We start from the raw sequence: 12735 nt of genomic DNA on the forward strand, positions 1-12735 counted from the left end.
TACTATCTGGACATTGTTCACAGACATTGTATGTATCTAATATTTATAACCTACATATAACATAAATACTTTTTACAAATTAAATTTACATTTATTATCAAGGTCCTATCCTACTTACTTCTAATTTTTTTATTGCAGTAAATAAATCAAAATCCTGAAAAGTGTACCCTGGCTAAGCAACAGAGAACCAAATGGTTCTCCACTTATTGGTTTTTAATTACATAAAAGAGTTTAGCTTTGTACAATACAACAATTACCAAATTCTTAGTAACTACATATAAAATACTTTATTTTACTACCTATATATATTATTTATACTAAACTAAACCTTTGTCTATGCCGGTCATTACTTGTCCACACTTACTGCGTGTATCTGTTATCGGATCGTAGACACTTTCGACTCCTATCTCCACAAGTCATATCAATGACATCGATTAGAAGCGTGATTCTGTGAGCTCCGGCCGGCGTGAAACAAAACAATAACATTCAGCCTTGGTGTTATTCATTCATGTGCGACGTAGACATGAAACAAAATTTTTCTCGTATTTGCACAGTAAACAAGAGTTTCCACCGTCAGTGGGCAGCTTGCAGTCGCGGCCGCGCCGCAGTGCCGACATCACGCGCTACAACCCGACACTATTTTAAACTACACTTTCGACACTCTATAATTACCCTGAACTAAAATCAATTGTGGATGGTTATCGCCGGCGCCAGCGCCTGCCTGTGACAATAATAATGGACTTATCTAATTCATTTCATTACCACGCAAGATAAGTGCTGTAGTGAAACGTGTTTCAAACCTCTTCAATATGTTCAGTGTAGATTTTCTTAAACGTTGGTATAATGGTACGTTGAAGGTTTTACACTACAGTTATGATCCATACACATTTCTCTGTCCTAATATAAGTATTGTAAGTTGTATATTAAAACAAAACCACACAACATTAGTATTAGTTTATACAAGTAGTAACGAAGAGATCGTGTTCCAGGTGGCGACAAGGACTCGGATGGTCCCTCGGAGAGCGGGGACAACACGTCGGAGTCCACAGTGGGCCCGCCGAGCGAACCTGCACAAGAAAAAGGTAACTATGTACATAGCACCTTAGGTACAGCTGTGCCAATATACGTCGCAGCGCTTATCGCACAACACTATCACACACTAACGAACGGCATTTTAATTTGTTGGCATTGTTAATATTTATGATTACAATCATTGTGTATGATGGCACATTGAAAATTAATGCACATATGGTAAGACGGTAGTAGGAGCATTCCATGAAATTGTCGACCGTTGTCCCGTACAAACGCGAAATTTCTGAAGATTTAAAGGTATAGGAGTTTACTTTTCTATGACAAATGGTCAAAAATATGCACAGAAAAATAATTGCCTGCTTTAAATGCCGAGAAAAAAGTCGCAACACAGGAAATAAAATGCGTTTGTACGGGACAGCCCGTGGAATGCTCCAGTAAAAGAAACAAAAAACACCTAAACTCATTAACAACCAAAGTTTGTATTAAATTTTAACCTACATAAAAATCTATTATATTTTAAAAGACATAACAGACACAGGTACACCACTGTCAGAGTACAGAGTACGCAACGCATTCATTAATTATTTTCTATTACTGCACTATCCTTTATGTCCACAAGCCAATGCCACAGTTCAGGCGCACGTTCGTCGCGTGAGCACACCGATTTCAGCTCTAGAATCGCGTGTGTATTACGTTCATTCTTGCTTGCAACGAACACAATAGTAGTACCATAATAATATAATTATACTATATTCAGAAAAAGGAAAACTCCTATATTTGTTAATTTAGTAGTGTTTACATATCGAATCGTATATAACATACTTTTGCACTTACCCCATTAGTTAAGATAGAGTCAGACCGTGAAAAGTCAAACTTCTATGAAATTATGACGTATAAATAACACTCACACTCCGTGGGGTATCTTATTCCGAAAGCCGTAAGCTTATTCCGAATCACGTCTGATTGGCCGGGCATTCCGAAAACAAATCATAATTCTATAACTTCCAAAGAGCAAAATGGCTAGATTATCAAGAATCGTTTACGTTGGAATTAACACGAATTTAAATACACCAGCTTGACGGTTCGGCTGCGCGACAAATTTGTAGTTAACGTAAAGTGGCTGAAATTTACAATGCAATGCCTAATTTATTTATTATAACGCCGATCACATTCTTATCAAAACTGAGTGCTTATTTAACAACTGCAGTGTTGGATGAGGTAAACGGGAATAGAACATATCAGCGGTAAGTGTGGACGTAAATGTAGTTGTTCTTTTACGATAATGCTTGTTGTTGTTGCAGAGATCCTGGACAGCCTGCGGCCCGTGTCGCCGGAGGCGCCGACCAGCAGCAGCGCCCCGCAGCGCTTCCTCAAGATCAACGTGCGCCACATCACAGATGGACAGGTGTTTATCTTACTTACTACTCTTTATACATAATGATAAGGTGGAATATTGAATGATTTTTAATATTCTCTCACATTAAAATGTCGCTTTGACGGTTGTCAATAAAATGCGCTACTGGTTTGTATTAAACATGCTATTAATGTTAGTCTTCATTGACAAGCGGCATGGTACGTTTTATCTGCATTTTTACTGTATCGCAATTGAGTTGATAAGTTATTGTTCTTATCCACTTTAATCTACATACATGTAAACTACAATAATTAACCTGTCTTCGCTAAAACAAGTAGATACTAATCCCCTTATTCATAAAACTTAACGAGCCTGATTTAGTTAAAGTTATGTTTTATCCCTTTCTTATAAATACATGAGTCAAAATGACAGATAAAGGCAAACGATAATTAGCTAATTGAGGCTTGTAGAGTGTTTATTAAAAGGGGGTAAGACGCACAAGGCGGCCTTTTAAAGTGCACTGCTACTGAAATTATGCTGATTTGCGAGTGTTTTTGGCGAGAGCGAGTAAATAAAGATGGTTTAATGCGAGTGTTTATCAAATTGCGTCACAACTGTATCGCTAACATTCTGTTAGTATTCTAAACCTTACACTTTTTTTAATTTCAACACATCACATCAGCTTAGACATCCGACACCTATTAGCCATAAGCGATGGTTCCAATACTTCCACTTAAAATTGTATTACAATGAATTAAACAAAGGTATTCTAATGTAAAAGTGGCCGTCGCTCCGACACTAATTGCTATTCAGATTGGAGACTGGAAGTGCTGGTCGATTTGCATTTCTAAACACTTCGGAAGAGCGTTCAGTTTTAGATTACACTATCAATGTATCAATCGGCTAAAATTATTTAAAAGAATGAAGTAAATATTTTGCAACAACTGTTCAATCGAAAAGTCATAAAAATATAGAAATGTTTCAAATTGTTTGAAGCGGCGACTATATTTATAGTGTTACTATTAAATATTGTTATTGTTTGAATATACAAAACGGATTCAGATTCTTTTATGAATACTGCGCGTTGCTTTGCGAATTACATGTTCATTTACGCAATTACGCTGGCGAAGTTTATTTTCGCATTCTATCTCGGCGAGGGTCTTTAAGAGTTGCACTGCTATTTCGGTATTCCTTTTTCTGTGTGTATTTTCGTCAGCTTTTTATTGATTTATGCCTCCAGGATGAATAACAAATGTAATAAATTTTATTTTAATGTGGTATATTAAGTTGTGATCGTATCAGTATATGCAACAGCGTTGGATCAGCGAAACTTTAGCTCATGCGACGCATTGTCAATAATCTTTAATTAAATTTAGATTGATAAAGAGCTAAGTCACTTGAGCCCCTAAAAGCACGTGTAGACCGCTGTGGGCTGACGGAGTTGTGTTGCAGGGCGTGGTGTCGGGCGTGCTGCTGGTGACGCCCAACGCAGTGATGTTCGACCCGAACGTGTCGGACACGCTGGTGATGGAGCACGGGCCCGAGTCGTACGGGGTCATCGCGCCCATGGAGTACGTCGTCAACGCCGCCATCTTCTACGACATCGCGCACATGCGCACGCACGGACCTGACCAAAATACTAACAAGTCAGTTCATCCTTTTATCTATTATAATATACTATATAACTTTACCCGCCCAAGTGTACCTATATAATTTTAGTTGAAAGTAGTTAAATAGTACCATCACGCTCCGCGTGTTGCGCCATTTAGGGTCCTAGCTAAATTGGTTGTTCGAAACCTACGTTATACAATTCGCATTTTAGAAAGAACCCCTAAATTGCATAACAATCCCGTGTGGTGACTGTACAAGAGTTCCTGGACTCAAATCTTTGCTTTGTCGGTAACGGTCACCTTATGACTATATATAACTTTAAATCGTAAAAGTGAACTTGCCTGACCGCTGGCACAGGCATAAAACTACAGCCCACACTGAACTGAAAAATGTAGCTATAGTGACGAATGATAAAGTATTCAGTATGTAAATTTAAGCACAGTTTCGTCTAGTGATGTATTTATCAGTGAATTATCAAATAAAACGCAGTCACAATAGTGTACCGGATTATAATTAGATCAGAAGGGCTACCGCGAAAACTGAAATTCGCAAATTGCGGGGATCTTTCTCTTTTACTCCAATGAAGGCGTAATTAGAGTGACAGAGAAAAATTCCCGCAATTTGCGAACTTCGATGTTCGCAGTTATAGGCCTGGACTATTCAAGTATTCGTTTTACGTATGATTATATGGTTTGGTATTCCATTCATGAGAATCGTGTCAAGTCCATGCGATTAGTTATTGACATAATGTTAATTCCCATTTCAGGGCAGAGACAGCTGAAATATACTACATGAATAAATCCGAACATTCGCCAGGAAAGGATTCCCTGCTAGTCAAGGTAAGCATCCTACACTAATATAACTGGAACACTGACTACGGGCAGCTTGTTTGGACGTAAATTACTACAATATGCGCTGTAAAATGTATTCAGCTGCGTACGAGATATAAGTACATATTAATGGCGATCTACATAGATTAACTGGCAAAATTCTTATAAAAAAAAAATTACATCTGTATTTGTCATAAGGAGAACGTAAAACCTAGGTGATGCTTATGCATCGTTTGCTGTCACGTTGCACCCCTGCCCCTGACTCACGGGGCATCCGCGGCCGCCTGCGGCCCTCGTTTATTTCCACCGTCTGCACAGAACACTTTTACAAGATATGTATTGCATCGGTAACGGAAAATAAACCTCTTATATAAACAATCCGTCCTCGGTTGTTTCTAACTTTTATATTGTCATGAATAACCTAGTGGTATTATTGTACTCGTAATAAGCCTTAAATTTAAATGGTATTGTATTTTTGTGTATCTTGTAATTGCTTTACTTTCAGAATGTGTCTAAAAGTAAATATTGGCAGTCTAAAAATTGTCACCGAAAAAGTGCTGCCTTTTCAAACTTAGTGTATCAATTAAGACAGCAAGTACGTTTTAGGAATAAAGAAACAACAGTCATACAGTAATATTTCATGTATATTCAATATTAATTATGTAAATAAATGCAGAAAAGAAAAGAATGACTAGAATGAGCTGTTGCTTAGCCTTTAGAAACGTTAATAGGGTTATTTATGTAATACACATGCATTCGTTCTGCAAAGGCACCAGTTTGTTGAAGTTATTGTTATAATGACCGTGTCGTGATATATTCCAGGACGAGACTTTCCCCGAGCTGCAGGCGGCCAACGGCGAGGGCGAGGGCGGCGCCTGCGACGAGCGGCCCGGCTCCGGCGACCCCGAGGACCGCGGCGGCGCCGCCTTCCCCAAGGCCTTCGAGCGCGAGCTCGTCACGCCCACCGCGCTCCAGGTACACACACGTTTCCTGTCCGGTCTAACACCTACATCAGTGCTCTTACGGCCACTTGCGCCATTCACTAACCCGGGGTATACCGGTAAAAAATTTGAGATACTATGGTTACCAGTACAATTTGACACTGGATTAACCGGTTAGTGGGATGGTGCAAGTGGCGCTTAGGGTCGGTTGCACCAAACCGTTACTGTCCCCGTTAAATCGTACGCTAAATTTATTTGTAAGGGAAATTTCATACTTCACTGCTGTTTGACTTTAATCAGTGTGTGGATGGTGCAACTGGGCCTTAATCGTTTTTTTCACATAACAACCCTGGGTTGACTTTATTCACCATACGTATCCATTTCAAAACAGTTGGAGATACCTGGCAAAAAATAATTATGTTTGTCCAATAATTAAAAGGGCAGTGGTGCCCTAGATGTAATAAATGGCCTAGCCCGTGGTACAGCACAGCATAAACACAACCTCGTTATATGAAAAACTAGACTATAAGCGCGCATCGACAAAACCTCTCAGATTTGAAATTTACTTAAATTAGTTCTGCCGGAAATTACATACAGGTATTAATTTGAAAATTCCGTCCGAGATTTTGCACAAATTGACGATTTTTTGTCGAAGATAAATCATGATAGGGTAATTCGCCAGTAACTCAGTAATTGGCAACCAAATGAATTCTATTCACCTATAAACATAATTCATTTTAGTATAAGGTTTCAATAACTGGCCAGCCTTCAATAACTAGCCGCCTATACTAAAATGAATTTTGTTTATAGGTGAATAGAATTCATCTTTAGTTTAGGGCGGCCAGTTACTAAAACCGGCCAGTTACTGGCGAATCACCGGCGGCTGGCGGTTTAATTAGTGATAACAAATAGATTTCAATCAGTGTTAATGTTACTACATATTTGTGTTACAGCAACAATCGACTGAAGAGAGGCGGAAGTCCCTTCTGGATCATCACTGGGCTATACCAAGCAAAGACAGGATGTCCATCGACCAAGGAAGCGAGGTAATTCATACTTGGAACGTTTCACGTATTGATACTCGGATTTATCCCATTGCTGGTCTTTGCCAGCAATAGTACCAGTCGGCAGTCGGTTGCCTAATATAAGTATCAATTTTTCTATGTAATTAGTATGGCAGCGCGGGTACTTAAGTTGGGGCACCGACCGTACTTACCTTCCACACGCCCACCTATGACAAGTCCAAATAGTCCATTTGCGGCCATCTTGGCTATTGGAGCATTTCTGTTATTACATTGACACCCAAAATACATACTAGCTTTGAACGAATAGCGGCGAATATATTTATTTGAAGTTTTACAGAATACACGATTTTACACAAACAATGCTATCATCTTCACTCGCGCTAATCTAGAGTAATTTATAGCTGCAATCTTTTTTATGAAGAACTGTTTATATTGGACTTATCGTAGAGCGACGACGTGTTTCAGGTGTCATCAAGCACTGACCACAAGGAAGACGGGGCCGAGGGCGCCGAGGCGGGCGCGAGCGTGGAGGCCACCGAGCCCGGGTCCGGCACCGAGGCCGACGAGGCGGGCGACGAGGCCGGCCCGCAGCCCGCCGACGCGCTGCACCTCGTCAAGCTGTCCTACCACGACTCGGGCATCGACATCCGCGACCCGCTGCTGCACGTCACGCCCGCCAAGTCTAAGAAGGTGCGTCTGCCCACGCTCCTCAACACTTTTTAACGAAAACTTAAACAAATCTACTTAAGACGATGATTCTATCGTTATAGTTAATTAAGTAGATGGTACTAGTGCATCGACAATATCGAGATAAAGTTCAGCCATGATCTCAAGTGTGTTCCTGCGCTTAAATATTATGACAATTTGACCATATCATAATACTATCTTACAACCACATAAACACTTGCACATTAAAGTGTTAGCATCGTAATCACGTAAATAAATACATAATTATCATTGTCCGTACGACCTATTACTCTTATATATTTAATTTATAAACAAGACTAGCGAGTCCGTAGATAATTCGTCTGTTTATTTACTTCCTAACCTAGTCATAACTTGTAGCTACATATTAACAAGTAATAATACATTGATAACCTATACAACGTCATCTGTCACAGAATATGTTAATGTTGTTTTTGTTTAACGCTTATTATTAGGTTATTCTAACACCATATTTCATACTGTAGTATCATTATCACTATTAGTAGTTATTTTAGTTTATTAAGGTGGTTCGCCTAGGTTACTCAAAACTTAACTCTCGCTAGATGGCACCACTATTGCAAAATTTCAGATTTTATTTTTTTGTGAAATGGTCTTGGTATTTGTATACTTAAAAGTATGTTTCGCGCACTCTTTAAGTAAATATTGAACTATTAAAATAAACATTGAATACTTCATTGTGCAAAAACCACCTTTTTAATTCGACGGAGTGTTGCTGTCACGCTTTTTCCTACTGTTACTCACACATGCAAACAGTGTTTCCGTGATCGTTGTAGTAGACAATTTCACACAACGTAAGTATGTTGCAATAGCGTAACGGTATGTTCGTGGAAATACGTGCAAGAGGATTGGGGTTCAAGACTGGTGCGAGTAGGTAATTTCTTTTTGTTTCTCCTTTGTGTTATCTTACCTTTAAACGAGCAATTATTATGTATATAATTATTTATTTATATATTTGGATGGTATCAGAAACGGCTCTAACGATTTCGATGAAATTTGCTATAAGGGGTTTGATCTCTTAGCTAGGTCTGATCTATGAGAAAACGCGCATTTTTGAGTTTTTATGTTTTGTAAGCTTTGGTCGGTCTCCCAGATATTCAATCTTCTTCCTCACGTGGGGTCCGCTTGGCAACTAATCCCAGAACTGGCATGCGCACTAGTTTTTACGAAAGCGACTGCCCTGACCTTCCAACCCAGAGAGTAAACTTATTTGGATTAGGCCGGTTTCCTCACATTGTTTTCTTTCACCGAAAAATAGGTATCGGTATATAAATAGGTATCAAATGCTATTTCGTACAAAAGTTCGAAAAATCATTGGTACGAGCCGCGGTTGGAACCCGCGACCTCCGAATTGTTTTCCGCTAGGCCAGCAGCGCTTCCCCAGATATTCAGTGTTATCAGGTATTATCAATAAATTACTTTATCAACGTTTTCAAAAAAAATATTCAATACCTGATTTTCACAGATTAAGATCTTTTTGGGTTCTTCCAACTCAGAATCACTAGCATATTCTTGTTGAATCCTGATGCTAATATAAAAACTATGTCCCAAATATTTGTATACAAGTTTTAGTTTCCGATACGTCACGCAGGCTGGGAAACATTTTTGATACTAAAACCTGACGTGATGGAACCGACATTTTAGGATATCTTTTTATGCTAGTATGGAGAATACCTACTGACGATTCTTAGCGGAATGACCCCAAGGAAGTCCAGGTTTGTAAGTGTCAACTGATACCTGCAGGTATCAGTTTTTTTAAAGCGCTAATATGTAGTTATAATTCTACAAGTAAAGCAATCCCTTACTGCTCAACCTCTAATAAAGTAGTAGGTAATTGTAAAATAAAATGAAAACATATTTTTTTTTTTATTATGATTTCAAGTACAGTACATTTTTTAGGGTTCCGTACCCAAAGGGTAAAACGGGACCCTATTACTAAGACTTCGCTGTCGGTCCGTCCATCCATCCGTTCGTCCGTCCGTCTGTCCGTCTGTCTGTCACCAGGCTGTATCTCACGAACCGTGATAGATTTCACAGATGATGTATTTCTGTTGCCGCTATAACAACAAATACTAAAAACAGAATAAAATAAAGATTTAAGTGGGGCTCCCATACAGCAAACGTGATTTTTGACCAAAGTTAAGCAACGTCGTGCGTGGTCAGTACTTGGATGGGTGACCGTTTTCTTTTTGCATTTTTTTTCGTTTTTTTTTGCTTTATGGTACGGAACCCTTTGTGCGCGAGTCCGACTCGCACTTGCCCGGTTTTTTCATATTTGTTATCCGTACCTGAAACCTGAAAGAAATTGTATAATATCATGAATCTAGGAAAAAATCACTAATGTAATAGAAAGAAAGATGATGCAACATTTGCAACAATATGGATTCTAATAAAGTTATAATCAAGTTATAATTTACTTATCTGGTTGTAACTATAGTTCGTTTTTTTTAGCATTAGAAAGAACTTGCAAGAAGGTAAGCGATCTTGACATGTCTTTTAATTCAAAAACGCTTTTTAAATATCAAAAACGATTACTTATGAAAGCAGAAGAATATAAATGATGGTATTAGATTTATAATTGGGTTTACCCTTGAATTGCCGACAGACATTTCATCGAATTTTATTTCAAAGACAACGTTTCAAGTATTTTCATTTCATCGACAAGTTATTGCGTCGAAGAATCGATACTAGTAAATTTAAATCGGGGACTTTTAATTGGTACTTGAGTTATTTTGTATATAGATTATATCGTGGTTTTTCTTTACGGGTTTTCTTATTTCATTTTGTATTGTATTTAGTAAAATTTATTACGCGTAAAATTACTTCAATTTGTAATATTTCGTTTTCGAAACTACACGCAGTCATGTCAGTCGGCTCACTCTGCGCGATTAAAGCTATGTGGGTAGTTTAAGATATAAAATTGTTTATCTGGACATACATAATTTTGAGAAAGCGGCAATTTTAAGTTGACACTCTAATTTTGAAGATATAATTTTACAAGGCTGCCATTTTCATTTTGGCCAAATTATAAATAGGTAACAATAATTTAAGCCGTTCATTTCTGTGTAGGGTCGCAGTTCTAACCTAACCTAAACCTACTTTGAATGAATGAAAAGATTTATTTTCAGGCAACTATTGGCCCATAGATAAATACCTTAAAACTAGCATACATATGATTACAAAATATATCTTAAAACTAAAAACACAATTATGGCTGCGATACAGTTCGCAACCCCGCAGTGTGGCTTTGAAAGCCGTTCGTTTCTGTGTTGGGTCGCAGTTCTAACCTAACCTAAACCTACTTTGATAGCCGTTCGTTTCTGTGTGGGGTCGCAGTTCTAACCTAACCTAAACCTACTTTGAAAGCCGTTTGTGTCTGTGTGGGGTTGCAGTTCTAACCTAACCTAAACCTACTTTGAAAGCCGTTCGTTTCTGTGTGGGGTCGCAATTCTAACCTAACCTAAACCTACTTTAAAAGCCGTTCGTTTCTGTGTGGGGTCACAGTTCTAACCTAACCTACTTTGAAAGCCGTTCGTTTCTGTGTGGGGTCGCAGTTCTAACCTAACCTAAACCGACTTTGATAGCCGTTCGTTTCTGTGTGGGGTCGCAGTTCTAACCTAACCTAAATCTAAAATTCTTACAACAGAAAAATGTATAAATGTATAGTAAGACATATAAAAATGTATTAAAGTAATAAGTCGAACAAATGAATTGCAATGTTTAGTAGTTGTGCCAATTAAAATAATTTTAAACAAATTAGGGATCAAGTGATATTCGTTGAATAGTATTTCTACGCAGTAAGAAAAATTGAAATAAATAGTATATGAAACAAAATAACGCCAAACAATAGTACTAGTACTATTGTTTCGATGAATCGTTGTCGATGAAATAATATTCGATGAAAAATTTGTCGGCAAAACAAGGGTACACCTTATAATTGTTACATATTTGCCGTAACTTAAAATTTTTAAAATGTGTTTTTCAATTAAAAGGCACGTCAAGATTGTTTACCTTATTTCTAATGCTAAAAAAAACAAACTATAGTAATAATTGAGTTTTTCATTCATAGACAAAATCCATTATTTTTAACCACAGGAAATTTTATACACTTCTCTTTTATTGCAGTGAGGATGTCCTGATTGTAAAAATCAGAGAGATTAGGTAGAGTATAATTTCTAATTATCTTTGTAAAAATAAAAGAATACGTGTAGCCCATACTTAATCAATCGATTTATGATAATAAGAAAAATTAATCAATCGATTTATGATAATAAGAAAAATTAAATAAAAATAAAAAAACAATACGAAATTTAGGTGTAACAAAAATACAAAAAGTTATGTTCCAGCATACAATGACTGGGGATCGAACCGGGAATCTTCCGTTTGCAAGCAAAAAAGCGACTGTTTGCATAACACGCCATGATAGTTCTCAGCTAAGCTGACGAACTTCGGGTACTTATTCTCGCTTAGGTCAATTAACTACCTGTCAAATATCAGTGTCAACAAAATTGGACTAAACATGACGGCACTCCAAATTCGAGCCGTGGTCAGCCCGGCAACGTCGGAAATGGTATGGCAACGTCGCAAATGTATCTGTACACGACATTTGTGACACACACATACGTAAAATTGATGAAAAGTTAACTATGATTTTTGCATGATTTCTGTATGAAACATTGTTTTCCTGTTAATTTCGCGCAAACGAATATTCGAAAGAAGATAAATGCGGAAATATTTATGTACTAATAGTGTGTAGTTACTTAATGAGCTTTGATTGAATTTTGTATGAAAAGCGAACCACCTTAATAACATACCTAACCTAACTAGGACTATTTTATATTATTTATTAATTTATTATTTAAATGCACCTGAAGTTGAAACTATTTGAGATTAACATCATTCATCATTAGCAAATATTATCACAGCAATAATAATAACCTCACCTAAACGTTGATCCCGATATATAAGTGGATTTCTAACGTAGTTGATCTAAAATGGTTTCAACCGTAGTTTAATGTATTAACTCGCATGATTTTTAGGGTCACCACATCCACGATCCATATCACGATGAGTATAATCACGAAATAGCCACTATATACGAGTCGGAGGACGAGCACCCGCTGTGCGACTCGCGGTACGAGGCCAAGTTCCTGTCGTGTTTCGTGGTGCACCACGACTCCGACATGAGCCCGTGCGACTCGCGCGACGAGGTGAGGCGG

General features: G+C 37.9%; 1 protein-coding gene across 20 annotated transcripts in view; it reads left to right on the plus strand.

Moving 5' to 3' along the window:
* LOC134679503 (TLD domain-containing protein 2) overlaps window positions 1-12735 on the plus strand; it is a 125770-nt gene that overhangs the window by 76302 nt on the left and 36733 nt on the right. For 15 of the 20 annotated variants that reach the window (XM_063538439.1, XM_063538447.1, XM_063538438.1 and 12 more), the window contains 7 exons: window positions 990-1082; window positions 2334-2437; window positions 3839-4032; window positions 4764-4836; window positions 5650-5802; window positions 6722-6814; window positions 7241-7483. In XM_063538439.1, the coding sequence (XP_063394509.1) occupies window positions 990-1082; window positions 2334-2437; window positions 3839-4032; window positions 4764-4836; window positions 5650-5802; window positions 6722-6814; window positions 7241-7483 (953 nt within the window). Of the gene's footprint in view, window positions 1-490; window positions 847-989; window positions 1083-2333; window positions 2438-3838; window positions 4033-4763; window positions 4837-5649; window positions 5803-6721; window positions 6815-7240; window positions 7484-12735 lie in introns of those variants that run through there. The other 5 variants (XM_063538434.1, XM_063538459.1, XM_063538446.1 and 2 more) reach the window with 2 other exon arrangements.

Source organism: Cydia fagiglandana, chromosome Z (genome assembly GCF_963556715.1).
Source record: "Cydia fagiglandana chromosome Z, ilCydFagi1.1, whole genome shotgun sequence".
Taxonomy (NCBI): Eukaryota; Metazoa; Arthropoda; class Insecta; order Lepidoptera; family Tortricidae; genus Cydia; species Cydia fagiglandana.